Source organism: Pristiophorus japonicus, chromosome 18, assembly GCF_044704955.1.
Source record: "Pristiophorus japonicus isolate sPriJap1 chromosome 18, sPriJap1.hap1, whole genome shotgun sequence".
Lineage (NCBI taxonomy): Eukaryota > Metazoa > Chordata > Chondrichthyes > Pristiophoridae > Pristiophorus > Pristiophorus japonicus.
In genome coordinates, this window is record NC_091994.1 from 46,279,514 (window position 1) to 46,294,928 (window position 15,415).

At 45.6% G+C, this 15,415-nt stretch overlaps 1 protein-coding gene across 18 annotated transcripts in view; it reads left to right on the forward strand.

Annotated features, from left to right (window-relative positions):
* The window catches only part of LOC139228683 (receptor-type tyrosine-protein phosphatase S-like), a 592,821-nt gene extending 582,460 nt beyond the window's left edge, over nt 1-10,361 (forward strand). For all 18 annotated transcript variants that reach the window (XM_070859939.1, XM_070859924.1, XM_070859930.1 and 15 more), the window contains 3 exons: nt 142-296; nt 2,802-2,937; nt 6,668-10,361. In XM_070859939.1, coding sequence (XP_070716040.1) covers nt 142-296; nt 2,802-2,937; nt 6,668-6,736 — 360 coding nt within the window. In that variant the 3' untranslated portion in view covers nt 6,737-10,361. The remainder of the gene's footprint in view (nt 1-141; nt 297-2,801; nt 2,938-6,667) is intronic.
* The last annotated feature ends 5,054 nt before the right edge of the window (nt 10,362-15,415 follow it).

The following is a 15,415-nucleotide window of genomic DNA, read 5'->3' on the forward strand; positions in this document are numbered from 1 at the left end:
TGGCCTGCTCATAGACTGCTCCATTACCAGGAAGGCTGTTTGATCCAGCGATTAATTAAGATACATTATCAGCCAGTATGGCGATCCGGGGGTGTTGCTGCTCACTGTCTAGTGCCTAATTCGGTTCCTTTTCCTCCACAGGATGGCCAGTCACGGACTGTCCGGCAGTTCCAGTTTACAGACTGGCCAGAGCAAGGAGTGCCAAAATCCGGAGAGGGTTTCATTGACTTTATAGGGCAAGTGCATAAAACCAAGGAACAGTTTGGCCAGGATGGTCCCATCTCGGTTCATTGCAGGTACGTTACAAATGCTGTATCTGAAGGAGCTGTATGCTTTAAACCCAGTCACAGTAAAGGCTTTTGAAATATGAGGCGTGTCTGGAATAGTTACTGTCAAGTGTCGGGCTGGCTCAGTTGGGAGCACTCTTGCCTCGGAATCAGAGGGTTGTGGGTTCACGCTCCACTCCAGGAGTTCAGCACGTAATCCAGGCTGATATTTCAGCACAGTACTGAGGGAGAGCTGCATTGTTGAAGGTGGCATCTCTCAGATGTAACGTTAAACTGAGGCCCATACTCGGGTATCCGTAAATGATCCCTTGGCACTACTCGAAGAGCAGTGATTGGCATGCAGCTATAATTGGGCTCTGATGCTCAGTGAGATACTTGGATGTTCCACTCGCATTATGGAGAGTCTTCCTAATTTAAAGTCTTCTTTACAGCCCCAGCACTGACCACGTTGGGCTACACTGAGCCCATCAGTCACAGTGCAGGGAAATCTTGCTACAGTTATACAGGGTATTGGCGAGGCCACACCTGCAATACTGTGTGCAGTTTTGGTTTCCATATTTACTTGCTTTCGAGGCAGTTCAGAGAAGGTTCACGAGGTTGATTCCGGAGATGAGGGAGTTGACTTATGAGGAAAGGTTGAGTAGGTTGGGCCTCCTACTCATTGGAATTCAGAAGAATGAGAGGTGATCTTATCGAAACGTATAAGATTATGAAGGGGCTTGACAGGGTGGTTGCAGAGAGGATGTTTCCACTGATAGGGGAGACTAGAACGAGAGAGCATAATTTTAGAATAAGGGGCCGCCCATTTAAAACTGAGATGAGAAATTTCTTCTCTCAGAGGGTTGTAAATCTGTGGAATTCACTGCCTCAGAGAGCTGTGGAAGTTGGGACATTGAATAAATTTAAGACAGAAATAGACAGTTTCTTAACCGATAAGGGAATAAGGGGTTATGGGGAATGGGCAGGGAAGTGGACCTGAGTTCATGATCGGATCAGCCATGGTCGTATTAAATGGCGGAGCAGGCTCGAGAGGCCGTATTGCCTACTCCTGCTCCTAATCCTTATGTTCTTATTGTAGAGCTCAGGCCCCTACACTTGCTCATGCCACCACATTATTGCCAGCCATCACAGGTGAGCTGGATCCTGGCCTGACCGCTCGCCCACCAGCAGGAGTCACTAGATAGTGATCAGGAGTGGGAACCTTGGCGGGTTTCTCCTTTGCTAACGCCAGGACACCGAGACTAATGGCAGGCAGCCAGGATGAGATTAGCTCACTCAATACAGACCAGGGATTGACCTTCCTGGTTTGTGCGGATCAGTTTTCCAATGGGAAGTGCAACTGAGTCACCGGGGGGGAACCCTATGGGGTGTTCCTATAATCTGGGCTGCACACCTCCAAACTCCCGAGATACTTTCCCTGTCAGCGCTGCACCCCACTGGGAGCACTGGATCACGGAATTGGCCCACATCTATGAACAGTCCACCAGTGAAACTAAATACACTATGGATGGTAGTCCAGTCAAAAACATGAATGTACTCTCTCTGTACTCCCTGAGGCTGAATCACCAGGAATTGTCCAAAATCTGCCCTCTATTCTTGGCCTACAGCTATAGGCTGGCACATCCCCACCCCACGATTATCAGGCACCATGGGAGAGGAACATGCACCTGCCGTAGAGGCAGTGCAGCCAAAACCGATCCAGCGGCCATCAACATCAGTGCAATAGGTAGTTACAACAGGGCACTAAAATACCAGTCTACTCACCTGCAAGCCCGTATGTTGCTATATAAAGCTCACTCCCTACCACTGTCTATCTGTGTATATTATGTACACCAGAAATCTCTGGGTGTGTGACCATGTGTGGTAACTAAGGCACAATAAATTGCGAGCAGATAGCTGTGCTTACCGGGCTTCAAACTTGCCAGGGCAGAGATCACCGAGGCCCAGGTTGAAGGTGAAGACTGCCTCCGATGGTTCAGTTGGTGAAGGTAGTAGCCAATGTGATACTGAGCGAGGCAAACCAGGAGAACCCTATGTTTGGTGGTCTGTGCGGTGTTAGCTGATTATAGAAATGTAAGCAGTAAAGTAGACCACCTTGGCCTGTGATGCCTGTGCCTGGGCAGCCGTTGCACGTCTGTGATTGGCTAAATTGCCTTGGGCTAACTGAGGAGAGATAAGAAGAAAGCAAGGTTCTCGCTTCTGATTTCTATACTGTAACCAACCCCTTCCCATCTCCCCCTGCTCCCTCACCGCTAGAAATTGCACATCTGTGGATGGCAAGCAGATCACGTTTAGTTGCGATGACCCTCTGAGTAAAACACTGCAACACTCTGTCGAGGCTTACGTGTAAAGAATAGACAATTAAGGTGCCAGAGGGCTGCCGGCCACAGGGTTTGTGGAAACGCACAGCTGCCCAAGTCTGCGTCGACAGGAGAGGAGGTGATCAGAAATGAAAAAGGTAATTTAGTCTCTGATTTGTGCAATCTAATGTGAGCTCCTTCCTGTTGTTATTAGTGCTGGAGTCGGGAGGACTGGGGTTTTTATTACGCTCAGCATCGTCTTGGAAAGAATGAGGTACGAAGGGGTAGTGGACATTTTCCAGACTGTCAAGATGCTCCGAACACAGCGACCAGCCATGGTACAGACAGAGGTAAGGGCAGTGAGAGATTCGAGCGCAGCATCCCACTCAGCAATGGAGCGGAAACAGCACCTCATTACATACCTAGGTCTTCAGTCGTCCTGGTTAACCCTTGTCACTGGGCCAAGACCTGGCTCTGTCAAGCCCGTGTGGTGGCTGGTGTGCAATGGCCACCACATGTTAAAAAAATCCACGCACAGGCACCTTCCACCCTTCAACATGTAGTTCAGGACCTGGAATATTAAGTCCTTCATTGATACCTGTGAACTCATCCCTTTGTGGCGTGGAAGCAAGCCATCCTCAATACAAGGGACCGCCTATGATGATGATGATGAAGATGATATAACTAGAATATCTACAGGGTCTGTGCACCCCTATAATAGCGCCTTTCACGGCCATCTCGCCTTTAATCATTGCTCCGATAGCGCCCAGCCTCCTGATCCGCGACTCCTCCAGCTGTCGCTGTTATCGCCCGACACTGCTGCAGGTGGCGGAACGGAATTTAGGGTCCGGGACAATGCGCACGCCGATGACGTCACGATCTCCGGGTGCAGGAGCTCATGACGCAATGCCGTAGCGCCGCTGCTAAACTCCCGCTGAATATGGTGGGAGTCGATGTTAGCATTGCGCCCTGTTAGCACCCCCTGGGGGCGCTAACAGCAGGCACAAATGAGCCCAATTTTCCCCCCAAAGTCTCCACTGTCTCCCAACTGTGAGGCTCCTATGGGAGTTGGGGTGTGGGCAATCTCAATCAAATTCAGCCCATAATTCCATACAGATTGGCACTGAACTGACGATCTCACTCAGAGAGACCACAGTACGGACAGTGTGGGGAATGGGAAAAATATCACACTGGTGCAGCCTTCTGAGATTGGAGCCGAAGCACAGGGTTGGGTAGAGTCGAGGAAGCTTCACGTTGCACCTAACCCTGATGACCGTGTCGATCCAGGAATCCTTGCCAATGAGGCCTGGTGCCTGAAATGGAGAGTGTTCCATTCCCTGGCACTAACATCTGCCATCTCCATATAAGAAACCATATCCCCACAGTGTGTAATGTTCTTGTGTAAAATCAAACTATATATATATAAGAGAATCTTAAAAATCCTCTCGTCAACTAAAGGCTGATCTGAAGTAATAACAAAGTTTTGTTCCGGCCTACTTGTTAATGGCTTCAAGTGACTGATACCACAGAGTGCATGGCCAGAGTGCATGGCAGTGTACAGGTGCTCAGGCTAATTGACGCCTCTTCTCTCAACTTGAGCTTCCATTAGCTGCATCTCTCTTGCTGAATAAACTCCTCCCAAGTTCCTTTTTCGATTTATTAGTGACTATCTTATATTTATGACCCCTAGTTTTGGACTCTCTCTCAAGTGGAAATGTCTTCTATACGTCTACTTTCTTTAATTTTAAAGACCTCTGTTAGGTCACTCCTCAGACTTCTCTTTTCAAGAGAAAAGAGCCCCAGACTGTTCAGTATTTCCTGATGGTTATAACCTCTCAGTTCTGCCTTTAGTCGTAAATCTTTTTTGCACCTGCTCCAATGACTCTCCATCTATTTTTGTGAAAAGGAGACGGTGCTGTGCACAATACTCCGAGTGTGGTCTAACCAAGGTTCTATACCAGTTTAACATAACTTCTCTGTTTTTCAGTGCTATTCCTTTAGAAATGAATTTTACCGTCTGTGTTGAATATTAAACATGCTGACACTCGACTCAGTCACATTCAGTCTTTGTTTTTAGGTTGGCAGTTTATCTGTCTACTCGGCTGGCTAAGCAAACAAAATAAATCTGCTGCTGACAATTCAACAGTTGCAATAAAAAGTGAATTATCCAATCATTTGTTTTATGCAACATAAATAACACAGCAGAGTGGGAATTGCTTAAAACAATCAATTCTCAGATCATTTGAATTAAGCAACTTTGAGTTAGGAGGAGTAAACTGTAATCATTTGTAGGGCAGTTGAGGTTTCTGAACTGTTCACAAATAAATGTGATTCATGGCCTCCATTGCCTTCTGCAAAGAACTGTTTATTCACATAAAAAATTACGTGTGGAGTCATCCTAGGAATTGTCAAAACCAGTGATGTGAAATGGTGTGCTTTTAATAGCAACGCTGCATTATAAACTGCGGGTATGTGTCTCCAGTGAGCCACTCATGCTGGGCATCCTAGATATGGAGTAGCTTGTGTAAGAGTGGGGGGGGGTGTGGGGGACAAAGTTCAGGGTCTCAGAGAGTCCCATTACTGCCCGTTTTTGCGGCGGCCATTCGTCAAAATCGAGTGGCCGCTGCTTTGGGGTCAACTGGCCGACCCGACCGAAATTCAGGTCAGGGATTTTTCGGCCTGAACCCGATCCCGCCCGATTCAGATGACCGCCGAAAGCGAGTCATCAGGGGTTGCCAATTTTATTAAACAAAAGTACTTACCTTCCGATATTCAGCTCCATCCAACGATCCCCCGCCGCGCGGTGCCCCCAACAGGTTTTTCTTAAAGGGGAGGGCCCACTGCCACAGCCGCAATGTAAACATTTTGCTCGCCGACTTCCCGCTCGGCCGGCAAGATAGTGCCCCCGGGTTCAGCCGGGCCGCCAACGGGCAGCCTGGCACCCCCTCTTGGGTGCCAGGCCGCTGGCCCGGCCGAAACCCTGCCTGGTGGTCCAGTGGCTGAAGATTTAAAATAACAGAATCTCTCCCTTTTAACGGAGGGGAGAGAGCGCGGTGACGCCCACGCGCTGTGACATCACCACCACTTCACCGCTGATTGACAACGGCGGAGGCCCCGTCCGACCGATTTTCAGCCCCTCAGCCTGGCTTTAAGTACACAGGTTTAATGTGTTACTTGCAAAGTGATGTCCGGTAAATTTGTACTGTAAGTGCATTCTCACATACTGGCTTGCATGCCTGTTTTACTGTCCTATTGATTCTACTGTTTGCAACTAACATTTCCACCATTTGCAGTACTGTATTAGTAAGAGCTGTGGATATCTATAGAGGCAGCTCTTACAGGAAAGATCCATGCTCCCTGTCTAAGGAGGATATTTTCCTCTCGCCATGGACAGTAGCAGTGTCCACATTACGAATTATTAACTGTTTTGTGAAAGAATGTTTTAATTCAGCTTCACACCCTGAGAAGATCAGGCCCCTTGCTGCAGCTCTGTTTTGAGTTGCATCCAGTATTTTGGAAGAAAATGACAGCCAAAGAGTGTTCCCTCGAGAGATAGGTAGATGTAAAAGATCCTGTGGCAGGGAAGTTCTCCTCCTGTCCTTGCCAGCACGTGTCCTTCAGCCAATACCACTAAAACAGATTATAGGATCACCTATTTCATTGGTTTTGTGGGAGCATGCTGTGTGGAAATTGGCTGCTGTGTTTTCCTACCGTAACTAAATTTCAAAAAGAAATTCATAAGAACATAAGAAACAGGAACAGGAGTAGGCCATTCGGCCCCTCGAGCCTGCTCCACAATATAATGAGATCATGGCTGATCTTCAACCTCAACTCCACTTTCCTGCACTGTCCCCATAGCCCTTGGTACCCTTAATATCCAATGATTCCCTTAATATCACATTCATTGGCTGTGAAGCACTTTCGGATACCCTGCGGATGTGAAAGGAGCTATATAAATTTAAATCCTTTCGTTTTTTTTTATTCCCAATAAGTAGTTTTGTCTTCAGACTTGGTTAGAGAGCAGCTAAATCATCAAATGTCCGTTCTCGTTTGATGAAGCCTCCATTTCTGTGTTTTCAGGATGAGTATCAGTTCTGCTATCAAGCGGCATTGGAGTATCTTGGGAGTTTTGATCATTATGCAACGTAAAAAGCCATTGATCACCAAACTCCAACAGGCCACAATGGACACGGAGCGCCTCTTCTGAGCCATATAGCGTGCTTGAAAAGTACTTTAATTCTAACCACCGCCAGGGGGAAGATATTTCGGATGGACCCTAAGGGAACTCAATGTTGTAACCCGGAAGAGAAGAAGGACCCTGGTCTGTTGGGGGGGGGATCATTTTAATTGTCGGACAAGTCCTACTTACCTCAAGTGTTGAACTGTGGTGAAATGGATCTGGATTTACTCCTGTGTGGACTGTCTGATGAAATATTAAGGACACACAAGCAAAAAGTCATTCAGAAAGCGGATGAAAGGAAAACATGAATAGATGGGATCCTGTCTTTGGTTACATCATTAGAGTTCTGCTTGCTTAAAAATCCTTTTACTAATCAAAGCTACGGAAAAGCATTGAAGGAGATCGCTCACAAAACCACATTTACTGCAGATGTCCTTTCTGATTGGTTTCGGCTACTGTGTGGTCATTAAGGATAGCGGTTTTTTCTTTCCCTCTGGCAATCCTCAGTAGGCCTTGCTTCATCTATGCATGTTCTGCATCTGTGCCTTCTCCCTACGTCCACTTCCATTGCCAATCTACTTAGGTCCCTCCATGATTGTTTCCCATTATTTTAACGCTGCGACAGCGAAGGAGCTGCACCTGGGCGAAGTACTACGGCTGTCAGCATGGGTTGTTTATGTGCTGGTTTCGAGAGGGTAGCTCGGGGTAGTCTTTACTGACCTTTTCCATTGAGTTTGGTTTAAAATCTGAGGGCAGTATAAAAACATCACCTCGTCTGGTGGCATGAGCGAACCACGCCAGAGGCACGCGGGCATTTATCCTCGGAGTGATGAGCTGACCGCTCCAGCTGAGTCAGTGGCCTGAAGCTGAGGCACGAGAAAGCAAAGGTCAGTTGTGTCAACCTATAGTGCAAGCACCCAACTCCTGCTGTGTGGTCAAAGAGGACTGGAAAAAGGCCCCTTTCGAGCCATCTTCAGCAAGGGATTGTGCAGCTAGGAGATAGTAGAAAATAATACGCAAGGAAGAAAAAGAATAAATGAGAAAGAAATATCACATTTACACGTTCCAGCCTGAAGCACCAAAGCAGCTCCTGATCATAAATACAGACCGAGTATTGCGTCCATCTAAGAGATCAGGCTGAGGAGAGAATGAGGCACAGTCATATCGGAGGAAGCACCCATATTTAAATAATTACAACATAAAAGCGATGAGTGTGATGGCTGGACAGAACACCATTATGCCCTTCCTAAATGGGCCGAGAACCTTAATTGTATAATCTCGGGGGGCTCGTGAAGAGGTTTAATGTCACAAAGCCCTTAGGACAACTAATCCATTGTCATCACCGTCTTCGAGTTAGGGATTCTGGTCTTGGTAGTTGCCGGCCTGCCCTGCTGCTGCTGGGGACGTCACCAGAGAATGGTGAAGTGGGAAAGTCCTTCAGATAATTGTCTCATATATTCATCTCCCTGTCCGTGTCAACATAAAAATGCAATTAATCTGCTAATTGTACTAGTTTGGGAGAAAGTGGGGAGGACAACCATAATGGAGCCCTTTTTTGTTGGACTAAAAAAAATTAATATTACTAAATAATAAAAATATTAAAGAAATATAATTGAGTATTTTGTGACACGTTTGAAAAGATTAGCCTATTTATTAACATCCCTAGTCATGCCCCCCCTTCCCCCTCACCAATCCACATCCTTTATTGCTGGACATCATGACATCATGAGCTCCATTATGGCCACTTGTCTGGTCCCCCCAGCCTCAATTGATATCTTTCAAAAGGGTTGTTCTGAGAGCAAGGTAAGTAGGAAGTCCTGATTTTACAAGCCATGTGTTCCAAGACACAAACTTTATGGTGGTGAGGCCGTGGTTGGTATTTTGGGCGGTTTATGGCAAAGGAAAGGTTTGGGATGAGTACTACATTAAGCAGAGTAGGATCTTTTTATAAATGTGCTGCCATGTATAATCATCAGTGGATAGAATTATTGCAAGTTCCTCCACCACAGAAAGGGGGAAATAATGGGTGACAAATCTTGCAAGTTTTTTGAAATAGTCAGCAATATTTTAATTTGCTGATAGCAACCAAATTAAATGAACCCTCTAAAAACGCCAGTACCAAATGGCCATTTTCCTGCAACAGTATTCTCATGGAAAGAATGACCATTAGCAGGAGTTTGTAGTTTACAAGCTGCTTAGTAACACAATGATTGGCACATTGAACAAAAGTGCACCCAAGATACACTTTAAAGCTCTATGCATACCACAATTGCATTCCTCCAAAGTTATAAAATATTTTACCACCGGGCTTGATACCCATCTTACACCACATGGTTTGCAGACTGACCAACCATCCCCACCCTTTGAACCTCAACCTTAGCTTCCTGGCTTTCTGATTGGCAGAGGTCAATGGTAGTTGACAATGAGCAACTCACACTTCATTTATGTCCAGCTTTCTGAGGAAAAATTACAATAACAGCCAATCAGGGGTCTTGATGGGGTACAATACTTAAAATCTTATTTGCTTAAATCCCATTTTACATAAATATCAGACTTGAGTGTGAACCCCAGTCGTGGTTCAGCTTCTACCATGGTGCCCGCTTTTTATAAGGTAAGCTTTTCAATTATCTTTTTATAAAGTTAATAGTTAGATATCTCTCGTGTAGTGAAGAGCCCCTGTGATATTTCAGTAATGTCATTGACCATTGTTCTGGCCACCAAAATAGCAGCCAACAGGCCCTGATCTGAAGGGTCTAAAAGGCCCCCCCACCCACCCAACCTTAGTATAAAATGTCTAAAAGTGGATTGCATCGGAAAGGATCTTTTTCACCACTTAGCCTTGGGCCTGCAAATAGGAAACCTGTAATTATAGAGCTTCAAAGGAATGCATAAACATCATCCACAAGAGAACATCAGGTGAGGAGAACATCAAGGCAAAGGGGAACACAAGCAGCAAAGGTTGAATTTGTGAGCGGTTTTCTCAAAAACATTTTGTGTTTTGTAACATACGACAAACATAATCTTTTTTTTAATTGTGTATTTGTTCCTTTTTTAACAAAAAATTATCAAGTCAAATTAAAAGAAACAAAAAAAAACATTTAAAATACATTTATTTGTTCATATTATGTTTAAAGACAGTCTATTTTTTCACTGTAGAAATGTTTGTGACTGGCTATATATCATTGGATTCCGAGTGTTAAAAGAGCTTTCTTTGTACCATTTTAAGGATGTCCTCCATTTATTAAGATTGCTTTCCTCCTTTATTTTGCCCCCAGAATGGAACTCAGATATGTTGGGATAAACAGAAATTAGTCTGGGGCTCGAGACAGCTACCAGGTTTATTCCGACGTGTTCCTTGTCAACGTCTGTGATGAATTAACTCAATAACTCGTGAAAGTTGCCAGACTTAACCAGTATGACACAGCCAAATTAATGGGATGTTGAAAAAAACAAAGGAACTGTCATTTGTATGAGGGCCAAGTGATTATTGCTTTTGAACAACTGTTACTTATAACTGAAAATATAATTGGTTATAAAAACCACTGTGTATGTAGATATGTTGACTTTGTATTAAAGGAAGATTGTCTGGAGAAATGCTCTGGGTCGTTCCTTCAAGGTGTCCTCTTGATATCAGTATGTCTATGTACAAGGGAATCAATGGTCCAATGTGCTATGACAACTGCTCATCTCAGCTATTCTTTCCCAATCTCTGTTTGAATCTATTATACAGTCATTTTATCTGCGTTAAGGGTCATGTGACAACCCAAGTGAAAATAGTGGGTTTTCTTGCTTGAGCTTTTTATTAATGGAGCTTTGCTGACAAGATCCACCATTTTGACTCTTTTTACTACAGTGCTCCTCAAGGTAGAGACCATCGTAAAAAAGAGTAGCTTCAATGGGAACCAATATTTTGATTTGCCTTACCATAGAAAAAAAGAACTTGGATTTATATAGCACCTGTCATGACCTCAGGACGTTCCAAAGTGCTTTAGAGCGAATTAAGCATTTTTGAAGTGTTGCCACTGTTGGAATGTAACATATCCCCTATACTTCAGGTGATACCATTGCGCAAGGGAACTATTTCAATGCACAGTTTATCTTGGGTTAAAACAAGAGATATTTTGACAGTCAGATCGATCTCACGTTTGAGAATTAGGATTCCTCAGTTATAATGAGGAAGGTTTGGAGGAGTCGCGTAAAGCACATTACAACCAGTTTCTTGTATACGTCTTCCTGATCAAGGGCAATATTAAATGTTGACTCAAGTCTTTCAAGACTTACTTTCTCAGTGCTGTCTCCTAGCAACAACTAGTATGGTATAATCCTTGAAAGAAACATTGAAGCAGTTTACTAGAACTCCTGTCCATTCAGCTATGTGATTCGGTGACATTTGATTCTGTTTTGTGCTTAGTGTTTGTTATGTCAATCAATAGCGAGGAAAATTGGGAGAGCACATCATGTGCATGTTGAAATCTGAAGCTGGCCTCCAGCACAATGAGCACTACTGCTGGGCATGTTAATATAATCCGAGCCGTCCGCAGGGGACATGGTGCAAAGTCGGAAACTGGAGCTGCATATCTACTAGTTTTCTTTATGAAATCGTAAAAGTCTCTTAACGGCCATTTGGGAATTACATAGGAACGTAAGCACCGGCAATGGTCACTGTGCTGCTTCTGGCCAGTCCCTGTCAATCTCGGCACTTTTGATTTGTCAGTGCTTTTGGTCTAGCCCTACAACTGCCTCAGTCAGTTTCGTTGGGGCCGAAATTGATGCACTCACCGCCCGCTGCTGCCCACTGCCGCCGACATTTCTCTGCTCGAACCGCCCAGTGCCACTTTTGACGTGGCCTGGAGCGGGCGGTAGGGGAGAGCCGCCAGGAAGCGCCTGCTGACATCAGCGGACAGGCGATGCACGTAAGTAGACTCCCGCCTGCCGAGATGCCAGATTGGTGCGGGCGGGAGTCGGTGATGGACCACTGCATGGAGGCTGCTCTGTCCTCAATGGTAAGTGTCAAGATCCTGTAAAAAAGGTAAGTTTTTTTTTGTTGCTGATGTTTTTTATTTTTACCAATTCGACCCTCCATAGACCCGACTCCACTTGGGTGGCAAGCGCCTCTGCCGCTGGGAAAGACCACCCAGATTGGCAGCGTATGTCGTCCATTTGCCGCCCACCAAAAGTACTGTCCGGTACCTCAGCGGCCATCGGTGGCACTTTGGGCGGACGGAGGCCTTGACCAAGTTCGGCCCCCTTATTTCCAGTTTGAAGCCACATGGCCAGTGTATCTTTAAGTCCTTTTCTTCCATTGCTGACATTCCAGTCCGTTTTTAAACCATTTTCAGAGTGTTTGCACAATACATCGAGAGTAGGAAATGGTGTAGTGCTCACGGCCTGTTACAGGACCCTCATCAACCATATAACGTGCTCCCACAATGGGAGGGGCAGACTGGTACAAGAAGGAAGACATGCGCATCACCTCCTGCTGCAATCCATTTTAATGTACATCTCCAAATGGGAACATTATCCATATGTACAATAAAGGCAAGTGTGGTCATTTCTGGGCAATATTTACGGTGCTTTTATATCTACTGTGAAAGTTGCACTATAGCTTTCAAGCCCGGTGGCTAAGCAGTTTCAGCCAGTGTATAAGCCCCACTACAGGTTCACAGATCCACAAAACTGGAGTGGAGGTTGGAATTCATGCACAAGGCTTATGGGGGGTGGGGGGCGGGGTTAAATGGTTGGTGCCAACGGTAATAGTTCTGACATGCAGTTTGAAGGACAACAGTGGATTGCAGTAGAATTCGAATATCGTGATCAAAAAGTACAAATGATTGCAAACCAGCAAAGCACGACAACAGAAGACAGGTGTCGCTCAATCCCATGGTCCCCCGTGATCTTTGCGCTATTTGTCACTTCACTCATATGATCACTCATTCATAACATTCCAAAACGTTTTTTCTGAAATAAAATTGTGCTGATTGAGGTGAGGGGAATGCTCATGCTTGGGAATAGAACTCTTCCCATTTCAGACAGCCAGGGCTGGAGGGAACGACGCACGACTTCCTCATCGAGTGGGTCGTTCACAGTTGACCATCTTTAACACTGATACCATTAATGAAAGGAAGGATGATGTACAAAGTAACATAGCGCATTACAGGATTAATAGCAGGCATGTGGGTTGTTGGGGTGGAATCTGAAGGCAAATGGTACAAAACTGGACAAGTTCTAATTCATTCATGATAAATGTGCCTGTCCTTTGTTATAGAACAATCCCTGTGCAGGTGAGTGATGCTACCTTCATTGTCCAAACAAAAGCTATTGACTCATCATCATAGGCAATCCCTCGAACGAGGGTGACTTGCTTCCACAAGAGTTCACAGATGTTTCAAAGAAGGACCCGATGTTCCAGTCCTGAACTCCAGTTGAAGATGGAAGATGCCTGTGCGTGAATTTTTTTTTAACGTGTGGTGACCGTTGCACATCAGCCATCACACGGGCTTGACAGAGTTAGGCCTTTATCCAGTGGCAAGGATTAACCAGGATTGGAGACCTGCTCTGCTGCACGGACCTAGTGCGCACATATATCGCAATGTGGACAGTTCCGTGCTGCCCCTGGGCCATTGGCTCTTCTGGGCCCCGTACCCTCATTCACTGCACCTCTGTCACGATGTTCCAGGGCCCAACACTCCAGCTCTATAGCCCCGACCTCCGGTGGTGTTCTCACACAGATCTAAAGCCCTTGCATCAGCTCTCACAGGGATGGTGCTATATACGATGGCCAGATATTGCACTCAGCGGCGAACAAACCACACTCGCTGTTCATTGCACTTACACGTTTCCACAGACTTGCTATGGGCTTTTACACAGCGGTAATTAGAGAGCCATTTCAGCACAGCGCCCTCTACAGGGCAATCAATGGTGTGTCTCCTGAGCCAATCAGATTTAAGAATCCACACTGAGCCACGCAGAGTCGAAACCAGCAAGTGTCAACTCGCTATTTAATTCAATGTAAAATCATGTACAGAAAGAAAAATAAAGAGAGGGAAAGCATTGTGTGAGGAAGACACACAAAATCTGCAAAAAAGGACATAGAAAGGCTAAGTGAGTGGGCAAAAATTTGGCAGATGGAGTATAATGTTGGAAAGTGTGAGGTCATGCACTTTGGCAGAAAAAAAATCAAAGAGCAAGTTGTTATTTAAATGCAGAAAGATTGCAAAGTGCCGTAGTACAGCGGGACCTGGGGGTACCTGTGCATGAAACACAAAAGGATAATATGCAGGTACAGCAAGTGATCAGGAAGGCCAATGGTATCTTGGCCTTTATTTGCAAAGGGGATGGAGTATAAAAGCAGGGAAATCTTACTACAGCTGTACAAGGTATTGGTGAGGCCACACCTGGAATACCACGTGCAGTTTTGGTTTCCATATTTACGAAAGGATATACTAGCTTTGGAGGCAGTTCAGAGAAGGTTCACTCAGTTGATTCTGGGGATGAGGGGATTGACTTATGAGGAAAGGTTGAGTAGGTTGGGCCGATACTCATTGGAATTCAGAAGAATGAGAGGTGATCTTATCGAAACATATAAGATTATGAGGGGGCTTGACAAGGTGGTTGCAGAGAGGATGTTTCCACTGATGGGGAAGACTAAAACTAGAGGGCAAGATCTTAGAGTAAGGGGCCATTCATTTAAAACTGAGATGAGGAGGAATTTCTTCTCAGAGGGTTGTAAATCTGTGGAATTCGCTGCCTCGGAGAGCTGTGGAAGCTGGGACATTGAATAAATTTAAGACAGAAATAGACAGTTTCTTGAATGATAAGGGGATATGGGGAGCTGGCGGGGAAGTGGAGCCGAGTCCATGATCAGATCAGTCATGATCTTATTGAATGGCAGAGCAGGCTCGAGGGGCCATATGACCTATTCCTGTTCCTATTTCGATGTTCTTATGTTATTAATTTCACCACCAACTCCCCTGTCACTAAATTATCACACTTCTTGTCCAACATCCAGTACTGGATGAGCAAAAATTTTCTCCCAACTAAATATTGGGAAGACCGAAGCGACTGCAACCTTGGTGTCACAATTGACCCCGAGATGAGTTTCGGATCACAGATCCGTGCCATCACTAAGTCCATCTAGTCCCACCTCCATAACATCGCCCGACTCCGCCCCTGCCTCAGACTATCTCCTGCTGAAGCCCTCATCCATGCCTTTGTCACCTTTAGACTTGATTATTCCACGCATCCCTGGTTGGCCTCCCAGTTTCTACGCTCCGCAAAATTGAGGTAATTCAAAGCTCTGCTGTCCGTGTTCCAACTCACATCAAGTCCTATTCACCCATCATCCTGGTTTTCAAATCCCTCCATGGTCTCGCCCCTCCCTATCTCTGTAATCTCCTCCAGCCCCACAACTCTCCTCCAATTCTGGCGCCTTGAGCTTCCCCGATTTTAGTCGCTCCACCATTGGTGGCCGTGCCTTCTGTTGCCTCGGCCCTAAGCTCTGGAAATCCCTGCCTAAACCTCTCCGCCTCGCTTTCCTCCTTTCTTGGTAGTCTGTCGTATCCAACAATGACGGTGATGTGCTAATCATCAATGGCATGTGTCTTCATGCGGCTGTAGATGCCAATTCTGGATGCACAAGTCTCTTGCAC